The 19,641-nt window shown below is 37.8% G+C and overlaps 1 protein-coding gene across 1 annotated transcript in view; it reads left to right on the forward strand.

The window, feature by feature from the left end:
• RAB27B (RAB27B, member RAS oncogene family) overlaps positions 1-19,641 on the forward strand; it is a 57,084-nt gene that overhangs the window by 36,341 nt on the left and 1,102 nt on the right. The window contains exons 2-5 of the mRNA XM_024756828.1: positions 10,174-10,345; positions 12,120-12,205; positions 16,597-16,700; positions 19,226-19,349. Of these exons, the coding sequence (XP_024612596.1) occupies positions 10,193-10,345; positions 12,120-12,205; positions 16,597-16,700; positions 19,226-19,349 (467 nt within the window). The 5' untranslated portion in view covers positions 10,174-10,192. The remainder of the gene's footprint in view (positions 1-10,173; positions 10,346-12,119; positions 12,206-16,596; positions 16,701-19,225; positions 19,350-19,641) is intronic.

Here is a 19,641-nt window from a genome sequence, read left to right on the forward strand (position 1 = left end):
TCTGTGAAGTTTCTCATTACTATTTCTAAATTTCATGAAGTCTTAAACTTAAGAAGAATATCTACAAATGCTCTTATTCCAATCCATAAAATAATTATTTTCCCATTGGCTTAATATCTGTAACTTGGGCTAGAAGCCAACTTCTGCCTATGTTTTCCTCTAGGAGTTTTATAGTGTCTGGTCTCACATTTAGGTCTTTAATCCATTTTGAGCTTATTTTTGTGTATGGTGTTAAAGAATAATCTAATTTCTTTTTTCTTTTTCTTTTTCTTTTACATGTAGCTCTCCAGGTTTCCCAGCACCATTTGTTGAAGAGACTGTCTTTCCACCATTGTGTAGTCTTGCCTCCTTTGTCATAGATTAATTGACCATAGGTGTGTGGGTTTATTTCTGGGCTTTCTATCCTGTGCCATTGATCTATATTTCTATTTCTGTGCCAGTAACATACTGTTTTGATGAATATAACTTTGTAGCATAGTCTGAAGTCAGGGAGCCTGATTCCTCCAGCTCCGTTTTTCTTTCTAAAGATTGCTTTGGCTAGAAGCCAACTTATTCCTTTAAATCACCAATGTGAGAGGAAGGCTAATGTGTACATTTAAAGTGAAGTTTGTCTTTGATTCACTTGCTCATTGATTACAGACATGTCAGCATCCACTGGGCTTTTGGAGATTTTGGTGGGAAATGCCAAAACCATGTCTTAGAGTTGAGTAAGTTAATGTTAAAGCTTAAAACTATTTTGCGGTGGATATAGAAATACTGCAGGACAGTGCACTGAAAGACCCTCTCAGCTGTTTATCAGGATATCTAAGCAATGCTTAATGTGGTAATTTTGTGGCTCTCTTTCAAAACTAGAATTTATGAGTTTGAAGTAAGTTATACAGGAGATCTGATATGAAATAGGTATACTTTCCCTGCCACTATCTTGGTTATAACAGTGTCCATTTAATTTTCTAAACCTTAAAAAATAAAGTGAAGTGAGATTCTCAAGATTCTAGAATTTGGTATCAGTGAGGGTTCTATCAAAAAAAGCAGAATCACTGTAAGTGATACAGAACATGTGATTTATTAATCCGATTGGATTTTTCACAGTAGTGGGAGCTGGCTTGGCAGTCTATGTAAGCCTATTGCTTTTCTGTGTTGTGAAGTCATCCGAACCAGGGTCAGGAGAGAAAGATGGACATAAAGTCAGAGCAAGGTCAAACAGGAAAGTCCATGAGGACAAACTGGAATCCAGGAGGATGCCTGGAACTTGCCTGCATCTCTCACCACCTCTAACCTCAGTGGTGCAGATGACCTGCCAAAGAGTCTGTGCCTTCTCTATGGAGCTGCACACACACCCAGCCTAGGATTCCGAGAAGCCAAACAAGGAGATCTTGTCAGAGCTAGAGAAACTGAACGCCCAGTTCTTTCCTGTGCCAACAAGGTGAGGTGACAGATCAGTGACAAATTATGTGAGCGTCAAGGCCTGTGCCCTCAGTATGACCCTGGACACACTTTGGGACTGCACACATTCAAGTTTCTAAGAAGACTGTGAAGTTTTCTTTTTTAAGAGGTATTTCATTTTATCAGCATTTATAAATATAAGTACAAGCCTTCAGAGGTTTCTCTGAATCTGAAACAGCAACTTTGTAAAGTACTATTTTGTTCCTGTTGATAATTTACTCATCTGAAGCCAAAAGCCTGAATTGCTTTAACTACGCTGAGATTTGAGTCATGTCTGCTAAACAGTGTTTTCAAGCACACATCCGTTAGGGGTTTGCTTTCTATCCAGGGGTACATGTGAGCTTCAGAGATAATGCTAGACCATTGCTCTCATGTCCTTTTCAGAATGATTCCATTTAGAACTCTGTCAATATCATGCTGCAACTGGGAACAAAATAGCTTTGTGTTTTGCTGCCTCCTACAGAGTCATAATGATCCAATGTTAGGGAAACACATGAAAAGCATTGATTCTGAATGGATCTATATTAGTGAACCAAATGATTTAGAAGCTCTTTCAATTCAGGTAAAAATTTCTCAGATCAGGGAGCAGCCTTATCCTGACCCTGATTGTGAGAATTATTGGCAAGCTGCAGTGTTCTCAGTAAGAATACTCATTGAGCAGATTTGGGTTTTAGCAATTTCAAGTCCAGAATTTCAAGGTCTGCTAGACCTTGACCCCAGAGAACTATGCCCCTTATGGATACAAAAAAACTGGAATAAAATTGGAGAAGTGTAAGAACTCACGAACAAAGTGTAGATATGATTTGAGTTTAGAAGGTAAAGAGTAGGGGTAGAGAGGACATTCTAAGGGAAAAATTAATGTTAGTAGAAAATAGGATTACTGGACTATGGGCTATAATATGAAAATTAAAATAGACTCTTGAGATAATAAGACTGGTACTTTCATTGATTTTCTAAAGCCTTCCACAAATAAGTACAATACAATTATACAGAATTAGAAACGTCAGGTGGAAAAATAAGTATCAAAACGGGATTTAAAAAATCATATGAGAGTAGTTTGTACAACTCTATAAAGTACATTTGAATTTCTAGATGAGATGATTGATGTCCTACAAAATTACAACTTTGCAAAACTGATCCTACTGGAGACAGGATTAAAGGGACCAATTACCAGAGAAGAAATAGCAATTTAATCCCCCACAACAACACACACATATCACCTGGACAAGATGGTTTCATATAGAAATTCTTTCGAACATTTAAAGATCAGATAACCTCCATAATACTTAAACTACTCTAGTGCACAGAAAAAGAAGGAAACTTTTCATATCCTTTCAATGAAGTGATTGTAATGTAAAGCTCAAAACCAAAGATTGTTGCAAAAGCAAGACAAATCTTACTTATTAATACTGATGAAAAAGTTAAATAAAATGTAAGTAACATAACCAATGGCACATTAAAAGATACTACATCATGAACAAGTGAAATTTATTTCAGAAATATAAAGGTGTTGCTATATAAGGAAATCTATTCATAAAATTAAACTAAGGAGAAAAACCAGGAGATCATCTCAATAGAAGAAGAAAGAGTAATTGACAAATTTAATATCCACTCATGTTAAAAGCATCCAGCATCTTCCTTAATGGAAAAACACTAGAGAATTTCCAACTAAAATCAGAAACAAGGATGTCCACTGTCTCTACTACTCTTTAATTTTATAGTAGAGGCATCAGCCATTGAAAGTAGACAAGAAAAAACAAGTAGAAGCATAAAAATTTGAAAGGAAGAAATAAAGTATACCTATTAATCAAGGATATAATTGTACATCTGGAAAATTCAAAATAATGAATTGAAAAACCACTAAAAAAATAAGAAAATTTGGCAAAGCACTGAGTAATAAAACCAATATACAGAAGTCAATAATCTTCACATAAACAACAAAACAATAATAGGCCAAAGTTGACAGATGAACCCCAAGTTACAAAAGCAAATAAGGAAAATCGTATACTTAGTTGTGAACTTAACAAAAATATCCAGAATCTGTATGAGGAAAACCATAAATTAATCCTGGAAGTCACAATAGATGACTTGAACACATGGAAGACATATGATTTTGGATTAGAAGACTCAATATTGTAAAGATGTTAAGAAAAGAACAATGAGGAGGGGATAACTTTTTCAGATATTAAACATTGTTTACTTAACTGGTGCTTCATGAAGAGACAGCTAGACCAGGGGAACAGAAGAGAAGAATCCAGGAATAGACACAACTATGTATGAAATTTTACTATATGATAGAGGTAGTATCTTAAATCAGTGATGAAAAGATGAATTTGTATGTAAGTTGTATTTGGACAGCTATCATGAGATAAGTTTGGATCAATTCTTCATAACATATTTATGGTAAATTCCAGGTGAGTTAGATTTTTAAATGTAAGTTGAAACCATGTAAGTAGCAGAAGAACACATAAGTGAATTACTTTATTATCTGGCATGGGAAAACCTTCTTGTGATTCAGAATTTGATTTCTCCTCCCCCAGACATCAACAATAACAATAAAAGTCGTTTGGGTGGCATAAATATCACAAGCAAAGAGACAAATGGGAAAAAGTATTTGCAACTTAAATACAAGGTTTTAATGTCCCTAATACACAAAGAACTTCTAAAAATAGGAGAGATAAACCATTTTTAAAAACTGAACAAGAGATATGAGCCTTCCAGTCACACAAAAAAGGAATACAAATAACCCTTAAACGTATGAAAATATGCTTGACCTTGATCATTGTAAAAGAAACACAGGCTAAAACAGTATTAAGATATGGCTTCAGACCTATCAAATAGAAAGCCAGATGTTTGACAATCTTCTCTATAGGTAAGCACAATGTAAATGGAAAGTTGAGAAATCTTCAGAGATATATATTGAATTATTCATGAAAAAAATGTTATGATGCCTGGTATTTGCTTCAAAATAATCTGGTAAAGGGAGAGTTTTGGATACATGAAACAAAGTTGGCCATGTATTGGTAGTTTAGAAGCTGGGCCATCAGTATATGGGTGTACACAACTATTCCCTCAAATTTTGTATATGTTTGAAAGTGCTCATCATAAAAAGTAAAGGGAAGAAGGGGAAAATTCATACAGTTTCAAAGGATACCACAAAATTAAGCTAAAGGGAAATTTTTACCTTATAGAAAAAAGAATTTTAGAGAAATAAAATTATACATTGGCTTAGAAGTGCACTTAATATGTGAGAATAATGATATATCAGTGGAGAAAAACCAATTTAAAGCTGACTTGTGTTGGAATTTTTACCCTTTATTTTTGGGGTGAGTAAGCTCAATGAATTCTTAGTCTATCTCTATTATATTATATCCCTTGACCATAAATTGAAACAAAATGAACACATTTAAAAATAGATTTGATTGCTCCAGTAGACACATTGACCACTGTCAACAAATAAAAGTTCAGTTAAGATGATGTTGATTTATATTTGCAGTTTAGTTTGAATGTTCCATATAGGCTCACATCCATTAATTCTAAATAGCATTTAGGAAGTATCGAAATAAAGGTTATCTTTGATAACCTTTGCTAACCGAACAAAATGCTATGGAATACACTGAAGAGGTTTTTAAAAAAATTTTTTAATTTACACCCTCCCCCACAACTTCCCTCCTTCCAGAAAATGCCTTCTGTTCTGATGCACAGGCTACAGGCCTCTAGAGTGCTTCAGCCGTCCATAATTTAACTGTAACCTCCTGGACATGAATGTGGTGGTAGGAAGCCGTATTTCAAGGTCAGTTAATGAGAACCACCTTTAGGCTATCGTTCAGATAATGAAGTGCTTGCTGTGAGAATCCCAGACCCCAAATGCTCTTACTGGAGCCCAACACAAACCAATCAAATAAAGATAAATGAGGAGATATTAAACATCTGTCCATTTTATGCTTGATAGTTTTATCTTATTGAAACCATCTACACTGAATGCAAAGTAGTACCAGTGATATTTTATTTGTCTGTTATTTTAAGCTTTCTGAAGTACCTTAAGAATGGTTTTATGAATTTAATAAGTTCACGTCACAAGGTCATAACTTGTCATGGCATCCTTAAGATTGTTACTTGGAGAACTAGCAAAGTTTGCATGGGTTAGTCCATCTGGGTAGTAGTCGTCCACACATATCTGTAGCATTTGTTAAGCTCCCCACTAGACAAATTGGAGTGTATCCTCAGAGCCATGCAAAATATCATGCAAAACAGAAGGTGCCAATGAGTGTTAGATGGACAAATGGATGCTTTCATAGGGGAGCCCAGTTCTCTGAGCTCTGACCTATTCAACTGACAAGTTAATATGCTGTCTGCCAGCACAAATCTCACTTTCAAAAATTATAGTCCCTCTGTACTTTCTCTTTTCCCAGGTTCTTTGAAATTGCTCTTCTGAAGATATAAATATTCTACTTTGAGGAAGTTTTTATACTCTTGTGCAACTTAAAATAGAAAAATGAGCTCAGGAAGCCAGATCTGGAAAGTACCAAGGTCATTATTTAATCTAAACGTTCACTTTACAGATGAGGAAGGAAGGAGAATCCAAGCTCTGAACTTGGAGAGACTCCACTTCCACCAACTGCCCAAAGACACATTTCATTAATCATGACATTTGCATGGCTCTGAGAATCTTAAATATTAAATATACACTAACACATATGTATTGAGCTCCTCCTGTATGCCAACCACTATACTGGGCTCTGTGGATCCAGCAGTGGACAAGGAAATTAAATTCCTAAGCTAATGGAATTTATGTTGAACAAGAATGAAACAAAGCAGGGTAAAAAAAAGAGAGAGAGACAGTATGGGCAACCTCATTTGAGATATTCTAACTATGAAAATCATGTTCCCAGAGAAAATCCCCTTCCCTCATAGAATGAATATATTTCTAGTTTCTACCTATCTAACCCAGTTTCCATTTCAAATCATAATGAACACCAGTCTTGGGGTTTCCTCCATTAGAAATGTCACCCCATAAATTAGGTAACTTTCCTGCATGTGATTTCTCATCTGTAAACTAAGGGCTAGACCACATGATTACTTAGATTTCCTTCTACCTTTAAGATTCTTCATTAAACAGAGCCTCATGGGCGTTGTGAATTCTTTTCCCTACTCCGTCCAGCCTCTTACCTTCCCACGAAAGGCTCTGAGGTCGATGCTGTGGTTTCTGTATCTAAAAAACCTTCTGGCTCTTGTGGTATAGTTTGTGACACAGTGATAATGGCAGAGAGTCAGACGCATTTCCTGAAACATGGCAATCCTCTGGCTTTTTCTTCCCTTTTAGATTCATAGAACCAAGAACTAACAATCCCATCAATCATTGTGCGGGAATAAACAATACTGCTAAACTTGTCAGCTTTTTGATCCTTACCAGATCTTTTCTTTTAGCCCAGTTCTTGGAAAACAGCCTTTTTTACCAAGGCTTTTATTTTTCTTTGTGGTGGTGTATTTGCTGTGCCAAGGATAGACTATCAAGGTCACATGATTTTAGGACTCAGAAAATCACATAGTAACAAAAGAGGAACGAAGCTAAATACAAAAGAAATTTCTTTAAAAATTACAAACTAAATGCAAAAGAATTGTATATATAAAATAATTAATTTTTAAAAGAAACTTGGAGGCAAACTATCTCATACCCAGCTTAATACATCAATTTCTTTAAATAGTCTATTGAAGACACTAAATAAATGGTTTCCACAGTGCCAAGCTTGCATTCATTTCAGGTGGAATTTATGTTCAATGCCACAAATTCTCCACCATCTTTCAGTTAAAGAAAAGACCCTGTGTGGGCTGCAGTAGAATTGATCTGTGTTAGCCAGGATTGTTGACTCTGGATTAGAGCCTGATTGGGAGGCAACCCCAGGCAGTTTATGGACTGCAGATTGGCTGCAGGTCAGAAATACATGGTAGGGCATGTAGTTGGCAAGTAGTGATAGTTTCATTCTGTAAGTGACAATTAATCTCCCATGCAATGGTCCTGAATCTCCTCTCGTACCTAATTCCTCCCTATGCTATAAGGTTAAATGCAAGTTCATCTTCCTCTACAAAATCTGCTCTGACCATTGCAGTCCATGAAGATTATTGTTTTGTTTGAACGAAAAGCACAACGATTTGACTCATTTATCAACTAATCATGTTCCATCTTGTAAAATTATGTTGTATTTTCTTTCATCCTTATTCAGTGTATGCATGCCTTGACAGAAACTAGATTATGGATTACATTTTTGGAATTTTCATCTTTGGGCCTGATACTGTATATTGGAGGTATTTAACTAGATTTGCTCAAGACTTAGCCTTTTGTGACACTGTCACCAAAAATATTGCAAAAAGCATAGTTAACTGTGAGCAAAGTTTTAAAATGTGCTGATGTATCTTCTTGATTCTATTCTTTTTTCCAGGAAACCACAGTATCCTCCAACTTTATCGTGTATTTAGGTAACCAGTAGCTTCAGTTTCTTCCCTCTGATTATCAAGGATTGTGTCCAGGGACGAATTTTGCTTTAATTACTTAACTATCTCAAAATATTTAAATTTCATCTGTTTTTTTTCACAAGAGAATTAACAGTTTTATCCGATTTTACTGGTGAAATAACAGACTTTATCACCCTTCAGAGGAGTTTCACATGAGCACGTTTGGAAGGGAAAGAGAGACTAAGGTAGAGTGATGGTGGTGATGATAGACCTTAGATGGGGGAAACCTTACGACTTTGACAGCAATCTCCTCTAGCAACCCATTTGGCTCAAAGACTAGAAACAGCAACATCTTCAACCAAAAAGTCCTGGTAAGATATTTGGCACCAACCCAAACGCAGAACTACTCACCGCGAGGGGGTTGATCAATGCAGACATTTTCCAAGAAGAATTTCACGTCAGCAGTGGAGATATCTGTATCCCTGCATTAAGGAAGGCTGCTTGTTGATGGTTGCTATGCACCTCTTCCTGAGCAATGGCTATGCTTTGTATAGATCTTAAAAAAGAAAAAGAGGGCTTCCCTGGTGGTGCAGTGGTTGAGAGTCCGCCTGCCGATGCAGGGGACACGGGTTTGTGCCCCGGTCCGGGAAGATACCTCTTCCTGAGCAATGGTTATGCTTTGTATAGATCTTAAAAACGAAAAAGAGTACATTCACAGTCAGCAAACATCTACACTGAGAGCCCTACTCAGTGAAGAAAGGATGTTATAAGAGAGGAAAACTTTAGTGCAAAAATATATATTGGCAGCTCTCAAAACACCTGACCTCAAAAACCACTCATTAATTAAAGAAATATACATCCATCAACTGTAATACATTTAGGAGGATTTAGCATCAATAGGGTTCAAATTTTTGAAAATTCTAATGTAAAAACCTTGTAAATCTTCCAAATGATGTAATAATACTGGCTGGCTAACTACCTAATCATCATTATTTATCCAAAGACATGGAACCTTTTAGTTTTGACCCTGTACCAAAATGACAATGTAAAAAATAAAGTTTTGTTTAAATTGATGAATATGTGCATCATTTTCTTACATGTAGAAAACTGATTAGAATTATGTAGCAGTTTTCAGATATGTCCATGGAGCAGCTTGTTGTTGACATTTGATCTTGATCACCTCAGAACTCCTGAAGAGTACAGTGTTTTCTGGATTGTAGAGGTGAGGAAATATTCCTCCTTCTTACCTAATAGGAGAGAAATGTTTCTATTCTAGGGATGTCTTCATAAGCCTTCCTCTATCCATCTGTATAACCCACAAATCAGAAAGTTGTACCAAATGGCAAATCATTTTGCTAACCTCAAGAGTGGAAAAGTACATCAAGTGTTTAGTGGGTGATGGTGTAATTCAAAGGTATGTGGTGGTAGTTTTCATGTCATCACTGTTTTTGGATTTGGCCCTTGGCATCACCCATAACCGTTGTAACAACAGAAGAAATTAAAACCAAGGCAGGAGAGGTTAGGGCAGTGGGTGAAATGGCAAGTGATGTTCCTTCAGGAGAAATATTAGAAGAATTACCGTAGGTATGCCTCTGAATAGCTCTTCCCTATTTTCAAGGCCTAGAAAATATTCAGCAGATTTGCCAAATACAGCAGATTTGCCATTGGAGAACAGAGGGTTCAGTATTTCAGAACGTAAGATTTTAAAACAGTGCTTTTGAAATGATTTCAGATCAGTGTTTTTAAAGGTTGTCATTTCAGCTGTGAAATTTTTTAAATTAAAAAGGAATCTTTTGTATGCATATAATAGAAAGCTCATCCTGCAGGATTACATGCAGAATATCCCCCTAGGTTTTTCTCTTCCATTACTCATATATAATTTCAATCTCCCTCTAGCACACCTGCATCATCTTGGACAGTTTTTTCTATTCCCTATGACTCTTTTTCCTAGCACCACACTCCTGATTCCAAGAGACACTGGCTTGAAAAAAAAAAAAAAGCTATAAGTCTTTAAGTTCTACTATTGCTGTGGCAATAGCCATGGTGGGTATCACATAGCTTTTCGTTCCATATTACCTGACATGATATAAAAAGATAGGTACTAAGTGAAATCATAGAAGAGTCCTTACTCCTGAAGCTGCTCTGAACTAGTTAACTCACCGAGTCACAGAATAGAGGCATTCCAATTTTTTACCCTTGAAAGCTAAATTTACGTTGCTTTGCAGGAAGGCAAAGGAAAACCAATTTTAATCATAAGTACTTATTTTTCCTCCTACACAGGCCCGCCAAGACCATCACTATGACCGATGGGGACTATGATTATCTGATCAAACTCCTGGCCCTTGGAGATTCTGGGGTGGGGAAGACGACATTTCTTTATCGCTACACAGACAATAAATTCAATCCCAAGTTCATCACGACAGTAGGGATAGACTTTCGGGAAAAACGTGTGGTGAGTTTTTAACCATACTGTTAACTGGTTGCTGATCCTACTATATAAGATAAGGATTAAGGGCTTCCCTGGTGGCGCACACGGGTTCGTGGCCCGGTCCGGGAAGATCCCACATGTCGCGGAGCGGCTGGGCCCATGAGCCATGGCCGCTGAGCCTGCGCATCCGGAGCCCGTGCTCCACAATGGGAGAGGCCACAACAGTGAGAGGCCCACGTACCACATAAAAAAAAAAAAAAAAGAAGAAAAGAAAAAAAGATAAGGATTAAGAAGCTATGTTTATTGCATTGCAAGGTGACCGTCTTTTATCACATGAAATTCATAACCTGTCACTTTAATCCAGTTTAAATATTATTTTTTACTGTCTCAATTATAAATAACATTTTGCTTAGAAAAAGTTGAGTGGCAGTATCACTGGTCTCCAGAAGTACACAAAAATCATTTATGGGTTTGTATAGTGTGTTTTCTATGAATTCTTAAGGCAACTTTCAAAACATGAATTAGTATCTAAAATCATTAACTCTTGATCTGAGTTCCTCAATAAAAACAAGTGTTCATTTCCCTATGCTTACAAAAAAAGTTAAAAGAATGATTGGTAAATAGCTGAAACATGAGCTTTGTGAGTTCTTGCTGCATTTTTATTTATGTGTAGACTCAGCCATCAATCACTAGCTTCTTATGAACAGAATGTGAGACCAATCCATGCTATTTTTCAAGATAAGGGATTTTAAGTGAGAATCACAACCACTTCCTTCTCCTATGCTAGACGCTAATGACAAGGATATTGTGACATGTGAGACGTGTAACATAGACACAGGAGCTTAGCCAGATTTACTGCCACCCAAGGTATTCTTGATTGCCAAGATGGCGGCGGCTTCCAGTTGATATCACAAATCCAAAAAAACAAACAAAGAAAATGATGTTGAGAAGTTAAATCATGGTTCCTTATAATGTCCTGTACCTTATCTGAAAGTCCAGTACTATAGTCTTAGCCAACTTGCTCCCAACCCTTCCAGGGTTTTTCTGTGCCTTCTCCCCTCCCAATTCCCCACCCCCAACCCCAATCTAGGTATAAATCTTTGCAAAGTTTTTCCTTTAAAACATCTTCACTAAGCCATAAGTAAAAGAACTGGATAAATATTAAAATTTCTATGCTTTGTTTAAATAAGAAGTCAAAATGCCATCATTTAAAAAATTTAAACTTTTCTAAAAAGAGCCTTTGAAGGAACGACTAGTAAGGAAAGGCTTGAAATATCCTGTGTAAACGTATTGAGAAATTCCATGTGTTTTTCATTTTGAAAGTCCAGTTCACAGTAGAGGATATTCAGGTATTTGTAAAGCATTTTACTGTTTTAAAAATGCCTTCACATCTGCTATGTCATTCAAGTTAGCAGTAACTCTGTAAAGTAGGAGGAAATGATGGGTCTAAATTTGCTAAAGGAAAATAAGCTTCTATGAAGTTAAATGAAGAGTCTATATTTGAACGTAGAAGTTGGGTCCTAAATCTAATGTTTGCTGCCTCCATGAGGAAATGACAGAAGGTGTCTAATTTAAGTTTGCAGGATGCCTAAATTGTTTTGAAAACCATACTTATACTTGACATTTAAAAGTGAGAGTATATGTGATACTTCTGGGGAAACAAAACAGAGCAAATATTTATTTTGCACTATGAACTTTGATTATAGTAATGAAGAAAAAATATGCTGAGTGAACCCAGAGAATTTGAATGCTGACAAAATCCAAAGCAGTATCAACTGATGACATTTGTATTTTTCAGGTTTATAACACACAGGGACCAAATGGGTCAACAGGGAAAGCAGTTAAGGTGCATCTCCAGCTTTGGGACACAGCGGGACAAGAGAGGTAACAGTGAATTACTTTGTTTCTAGCTACAAATATCTTAGGAAAACTTATTTTAATGTGAATGCTGTATGTGGTATGTGGACTTGTAAGGATATGCAACTCTCCTTCTGGTTTCAAAATAAACATTTGTATCAAAAAATAAAAATAAATTATTTGTAGTTAATCGACCATAACTAGCACTGTGTATTTGGTACAGATTTCAAAAATCAGATTTTCAGAAATCTCTGAAAATTCTTATGCATTGTCTTTGTACTTTGTAATAGGGGAAAAAAGAAAAAAACTTCTCCAGAATTTAATTAAACTGAGGTGGGAAATTGACATTGTTACAAGTACTACTTGAAGAGGGAGTTGAAGAAAAGGGTGTTAATATCTTTCTCATCTCTTTCTGCCCTTACACACAGACTCTCATCCTGTGCCTTTTGACTGGCTTAACTCTCTGAGATTTTGGTTTCACCATCAACCTCCAGCTGGAATGTTTTACTCCCTTTCCACCTTCCCTGAGCCTCTCCTTTCACCAGGCCTGGCTCACATTACACCTGCTTGTCGGGGCTCTTCTGAACACCCCAAGTGAAACAAACTCCCTCTTTCTTGAACTCCTACATCTATTCTTCCATCCCTTAAATTACTCAATTAATTGTATACCACCTTGCAGTAAGGTGAATCTTTTATTTTTATCTGTAACTGCTGGCCTCTGATTCACTCGTGACCTTCTCACCCCAACACAATTGTGAGCTTTATAAGGACAGAGGCCATACTTGGTTTTTCAGCCTCATCTCTGTACAACGTCCAAGTCAAGAGACACTCAGTAGACAGTAGTGTGGATTGTTTAGAGCTGGAGGTGCTATGCCATTATTTGATGAAAATATATTTCTTTGAGATTCAAACTTCCGGAGTGCAAAAGACCCCAAGCTAGTGAAGCTTTTCAATATTAGATTAAACAAAAATTGGCAATAGATTGTCAGAGAAGATATTTAGAAGGCACATACCTCCCAATTCTACATCACACGTCTTACAATGTTTATGCTGGTAAACACTTCAGTCTTTGAAATGAATCCAAAACATTCTCGCTTTCAGTGAGTGTAAACGCCAGGAGAGGTGCCTGGGCCCTCTCTGTGAGCTTTTTTGACTGTGAATTCCATTTACATACATCCTTCAACACGGCTGGTTCTTCTGAAGTCACTCCTTACAAGAATCTCTGTTCATATGTCAGTTTTGTTGTCACAAAGATGTATGTTTTATAGGCCGATTTAATTCATTTTTGAAGAAGGAATATGAGAAAATGTGGTTCCCATATGTCTTCACACACGATATGTCAGCCTAGCGTGATGGCAGGCTTCTCTCATCTGTCCCCTTAAGACAGCTGCTCCAGGAGTGAAATAGGAAATACTAAGGACAGTCTTAGTACATCAAGGTTATTCATTCCTTGAGAATTTTGCATTCTGTATACAAAAGGTACAGCTAAGCAGCAGGATGAACAATGCCTCACACCTCAGCCCTGTGCCTGAGGACGACTGGCAGTATAAGCCACGTAACATAATGCTTATTGATAAAAGGCACATTATGGGAAGGAGGACAAAAATCATACCCCTTATGTAAACCTAAAGGATGCAGGGCACAGACTTAGTTCTCAGTGAGGGAGAAGGAGCTATAATGTGCCCTAGGATCTGTTTTCTCATGGGGTCCTAGCTTTCCCCCGCCCCGGGGACACAATGAGGTTGGTGGGTGAAGCTAGAAATCAATAAGCTTTCCCCTGGAGTAAACCCTGGAGAGTAAGGGGGTTAACAAGGGTACTGGGCTGAGTGGTCCAGGGTATGAAGCTGGTCCAGAGCAAGAGTATTTTACCCATGTTGCTGTGGATGCAGAAGTGTTTACTCCAATGAGATCTTATCGAGCAAGTATGTTTTAAAGTAACTGTCCTGTGCTGTGGGCAATGAGAGGGGGATAAGGCACAGTCTTATCCTCAAATGAGATACACACACACACACACACACACACACACACACACACACACACACACTCTTAAGGAGAGGACAGAGAGGAGACTATTGTGGCTGAGTTAGCCACACTCTTGTGGTTGGAGCAGGAGACAGTTTTGGGAGTACAGCTAGTTCCCAAAGACAGAGAAAGAACCCTTCAATAAAAGCCCTGTAATCTTCGAGCTTCTAGTGACTGGTAGGAACAAATCCACAGGAAGAAAACTGAGTAAAACTTTTGGTATTTTGTAATCATCAATGAGTATGTCCTACCAAAGGAATCTTATTTTGGAAATAAAAAGTCATTAAAATATCTCTTCTCCCTGCTTTGGTATTGAAAGTATTGTTCTCTATTGAAGTTATTTAACACTTTAGTAATTTATATCCTTTGCTATTTTCTTTCTTTATTTCTCTATCTATATTTGACAGGCATTTAGCGAGCCAAAAATGTGCTCAGGGCCATAGAAACACAATGGATAGCAAGTTAGAAACACAGCTCCTTTTTTCTTGGAGCTACCGGGGTAGAATTTGGACAAATAAACAATTGCAATAATAGCTTTAGGGCAGTAACAGGAAAACAAAGAGTGGTTGTCAGGTGCACCAAGAGGAGCCCATAAGCTACATGAGGGTGTTGGGAAGTCAGCGTGGGGAGGTGATACTGTTATATGTAAATATACATACTCATACACAATGTATGAGTGAATCTTATCCAGGCTGAAAGGATAGAAGGTAAAGGAAGCATGAAGGTGAGGCTACCCACAGGAATAACAGCATGTGTGAAAGCCCAGGGGAGAGAGTGAACTTTCTAAGAACTAAAAGAAGATCAGCTTGCCTGTGGGTAGTCAACAGATGAAGCTGGATAGATGAGCAAGGGTTAGTTCATGCAGAGCCTTGACGGATTGTTGAAAAGTTCAGTCATTATCTTAAGCAAAGTACCATCATTTAAATGTTTTTAGCAGAGGATTTATATAATCAGTGGGAAGAAATCAGGGAAGGGGAGGATCCCATACGACACTGGAGACAGGAAGCCTGTTGAGAAGGCTGTTGAAATTATCCAGGTGGAAGATAATGGGTCCAAAACTAGAGTAGTGGCAGGGTACGTGGACTCAAATGAGAAAGGAGATATTTGTTGATTGCTTGTATATAGCAGGTGAGGTAGAAAGGCTGTGGTGACCAAGGAGGATGGTGATGTCATTGACAGAAAATCAGGAGGAGGGGCCAGTTTGGTTTTAAACACATGAAGTTGAGGGTACCTTAGTTTCCTCCAAGTGGAAATATCAAACAAGTAATTGGGCATATGGTGTGGAAGGCAGGAAAAATTTAGACCTATAAATTTGGGGTTCAACATATAGGTGATAATTGAGCCAGGGAAGTGAATGAGATTAACCAGTGAATATATGTAGAGGAAGAAAAGGTCAAGAATAGAACCCAGAGGAAACCCAAGAATCTACAAATAGGCCAAAATAGGAGATCCAAAATTAGGAGGACATTTAGGATAAGAAGTGATACGCTTCTCTGTTTCAAAGTCATGTGCCTTTCTAAAAATCAATTGCCAAATTCACTTCTTTATCAGTATAACCCAAACCTTCTCTGGACCTTACGTGTGATCTCTTGTTTCGCCCATTGCTGACATTGAAGTGGATCTCAAAGCATCTTCAACTTCCCTGAGGATGTTGGGGTAGAAGGGGTTGGAACAAGAGAAAGTCTTTACATCGCACTTGAAGGAGTGCGTTCTTCAAAATCCTCCATTAGAGATGAGACTTCTTGCTTTCTCTGCTCAACTACCAACTCTTTCTGCCCTTCCCTCATTCCCCTAATCAACATCCTCTTTTTCCTTTCTTCACTGTCGTCCTTCTTAAGAGACATGCATGCCAGCCTAAAACTCAGTTTTATCCCTAAGGAGTGCTTATAAAAGAGTTTTCTCACCAATGTTCTTCCTTACAAAAGAACCCTAGTTCCAGCTGCTAACAAGTTGTGATTTTCTGCATGTAATCACAGGCATTCATTTTCAGGCTACCATGTGCCAAGCTTCCTTCTGGGCACAGACAAGAAATTTGAAAAGTATAAGTTAAAGTCCCAACTCTAAAGTGGCTTCTATTTTAATTGTGGGCCATGAGATGCCCATGAGCCAATGAGAGAAAGATTCCAAGGGGCTGTGTACGCGAGCGTGTGGTTGAAGTTTACAAACTCTTGCACGCATACCTGCTAGGGAACATAAAGCCGGGACGCGATCTTAAACAAATCCACAACCAGGTGTTCTCCCCGACCCTTCAGCAGTCTTTCTGCCTATTCGGCAGAATAATCCCGAGGGATGCCATGGAGAGTTCATATCTGAAAGGGAAATAGTGTTGTTTGTATTGTCATCAGAATTTGCATGTGGACTGACTCTCAGAACTATCCACTGTGCTTTTTTGGCAGATTCCGGAGCCTCACCACTGCGTTTTTCAGAGACGCCATGGGTTTCTTATTAATGTTTGACCTCACCAGTCAACAGAGCTTCTTAAATGTCAGAAACTGGATGAGTAAGTGGGACCGAGTAACTTCCGTTGGCTTCTCTGCCTCACAAGATGAAACCAGATTGGGGACCACAGATTAACTCTAAAATGTCACAGGTTTAGTGTTTCCTGTGTCACCTTCAAAGCGGTGGCTTTTATGTGGCTCATCCAAAGTGGCTTAAAATTGTGTTTTCCTTTGACGCCTTAGAAGAATCACCACCTATACGTAAGGACTTTATTGTTGCAACTGACAGGCCATTAATTCCACGTATCCAGTAAGTCTTGAAGGACGTCTTAAAACTAAATGAGTGGTCACATCTACTCCATCTAGCCTAGTGGGGACACAGAAAAACAGCAGCGTTTTCTGAGGGGGCAACTGGTACCTACAGTGTGTGCCCTTGCACGTGGGTTAACTAGAGTGTTAATGAACTAATGGGTTAATTAGGTGGGAAATTGTTTCAGAGCAGGGCAGCCACGTGAAAATACGGTAGCATGTCAGTCAACAAGCTCACGTTGAAATTTTACTTCTTTTTAGAAAAGTGTTCAAATGTGAGGAAGACTGGTACAGAAAAATCTCCAGCCTTTATGGCAATTTAAACATAATATAAAGTTTCAAAGTAGCCTAGTCAGTTATTAAAGCCAGATTGATACGTCAGCACAGAGGCGTGGTATTTGATCTTTCCTTTATTTTTTAAACTGATGTAGCACTAAAGACAATATTTCATTTGCATGTTTTAAATTACAAATACCAGTTTTAATCCTAGTGGGACATACCAGCAGTCGCATGGGGCTGGTGCTACTTGTCATTTCTAGATTTGTCAGGGCTGTCTGTGGCCAGAGTGATATTTTTTAAAAGACTAGATCATATTATTGCTCTGCTCGAAGTCCTTTTGGGATTTCCCATCTCACTTGGAATTCCTCTTTAATTCACTTTTACTGTGCCCCAGCTCACTGGCCTCCAGCTAAAGGTCTCTCCCCTGAGAAGCACAGTCCTGCCTTGGAGACTTTGATTTCTCTTCGCCTCTACATTGATTTCTCTTCGCCTCTGCATTGATTTCTCTTTTCCAATTTATAGCGTGTGTTAGTTCTTTCATCTCCGGCAAGTTCTTGTTCAAACCTTATTTATCTCTTGGGAGAGGCTTTCCCTGACAGCCCCATCTAAAACAGTGCTCTTCATCACTCTGTATGCCCTCAATACACTTTCTGTTTCATTTGGTCACTGCCACCACCTGACACATATTACATTTATTATATTATATTTATTATATTATAGTTATTATATTATATTATTTCTTTGTTTACTTGTGGTTTTGGTTCTTTCTACCACTAGAATGTAAGCTCTATAAAGGTGCAGACTTGGTCTGCTTTGTTCCATTGCGATACCCCAGATCACCTGGCTGAGTGTCTGGCTGTGTAGATTCTCAAATATATACATATCTTATTATTACATATTATATATAATTAATAATATATGTAAATGCTTTAAATGTAAGTTCACTAACAGTGGGGAAAAATACCAACAAATTCTGACTTAATTGCTTCTCCAAATGAGTGTTTATCCTAGGATCTGTCTCCATTTTCTTTTGCTATTACATTTCTTTATCCAAATTTTGGTGTTATTATTAGATTCTGGGGAGATAAGGAGATAATAAGATTATTCAATTCTTTCAGAGACTGATTCGTTCATCATTTTTCAAGGTAGATGAGATGCTCCCTTATTACTAAAATTTCCAGAAAGATACAGTTGGGATTTAAGATAATTAATTGCCATATCTAATAAGGCTTTAATTTCTAACATCCAAATAATTGGTGTTATAGAGTAAGCATTTGTCTTCTTTCTCTGACCTCAGCAAGGTTGCAAATAGCTTGCCTTGAGGTAGACCGTAAAATAGTCCTGTAACCTTGAAAACATAGATTGACAAGTTTTTTTTATCGTTTCCTTCCTTCCTCCCTCCCTCCCTGCCTCCCTTCCTTCTTCTTCTCCTCCTTCTTCTTCTCTCCTCCTCCTCCCCCCACCCCCCTTCTCTTTTAAACAGTGTCTCCTGGAGAAACGAGAAAAACAAGTGACCTGTCTTAATATTGTTTCTACATGAATTTGTGGTGGTTCAAAAATGTTCTGCTCTTATGGATCATCACCTTGAACTTCAGAAAGGGAAATGTAGCAGCCTCCTAAAGGAAAGAGCAAACTTATGTACTTTAAGATCACGTTCTATTCTCTCCACTTATATTTGAAGAATAAATGGAATGAAAAACAGTATGTTCATCTCAAAGGGCATTTCCCCAGATATAGAGGAGCACTGATAGGTATTCATACAAGTGCTTCACATACACTCTTATTAATCTTCACAACCCGCAACCTGTGAGGAATTAGCTCCATTTCCTAGATGAGGAGACTGTGGCTGGGAAGAGTTAAGCAACTTGGCTAATATAATATAACTCGTAAGCAGCCAGGCTACAGATGAGCAGTTAGACTAGGACTCTGAAGTATGAGCAGTCATTTGACATCACTTGTTTATAACTGACTTGCTGGTTCCATCTGTTTTCTTTCCAAGGCCAACTGCAAGCAAATGCTTATTGTGAAAATCCAGATATAGTATTAATTGGCAACAAGGCAGACCTGCCAGACCAGAGAGAAGTCAACGAACGGCAAGCCCGGGACCTGGCTGAAAAATACAGGTAAGTCAGTCACGTGGAGATGTCCTCTAAACTTGCACACGGCTGCTTAGTAATGGGGTAGGGTCAGGAGATTGATATTAGAAGGGATACCTTTGATTCAGGAATGTCGCATGAATGAAAAAGATCTTCCAGAGGAATATATGTGATGTTTTTAATGAACTATTTCATAATAATAGCAGCTAACATTTACTGAATGCTTATTATGTGCTAGCAACTGTTCCTAGGCTTTAACTCATCTAACCCCTCATAATCATATATAGGAAATCTAGAGTTATCCCACTTTATGTATGAG

The sequence above is a fragment of the Neophocaena asiaeorientalis genome, unplaced genomic scaffold, assembly GCF_003031525.2.
Source record: "Neophocaena asiaeorientalis asiaeorientalis breed wild unplaced genomic scaffold, Neophocaena_asiaeorientalis_V1.1 scaffold133, whole genome shotgun sequence".
In the NCBI taxonomy this organism is placed as follows: domain Eukaryota; kingdom Metazoa; phylum Chordata; class Mammalia; order Artiodactyla; family Phocoenidae; genus Neophocaena; species Neophocaena asiaeorientalis.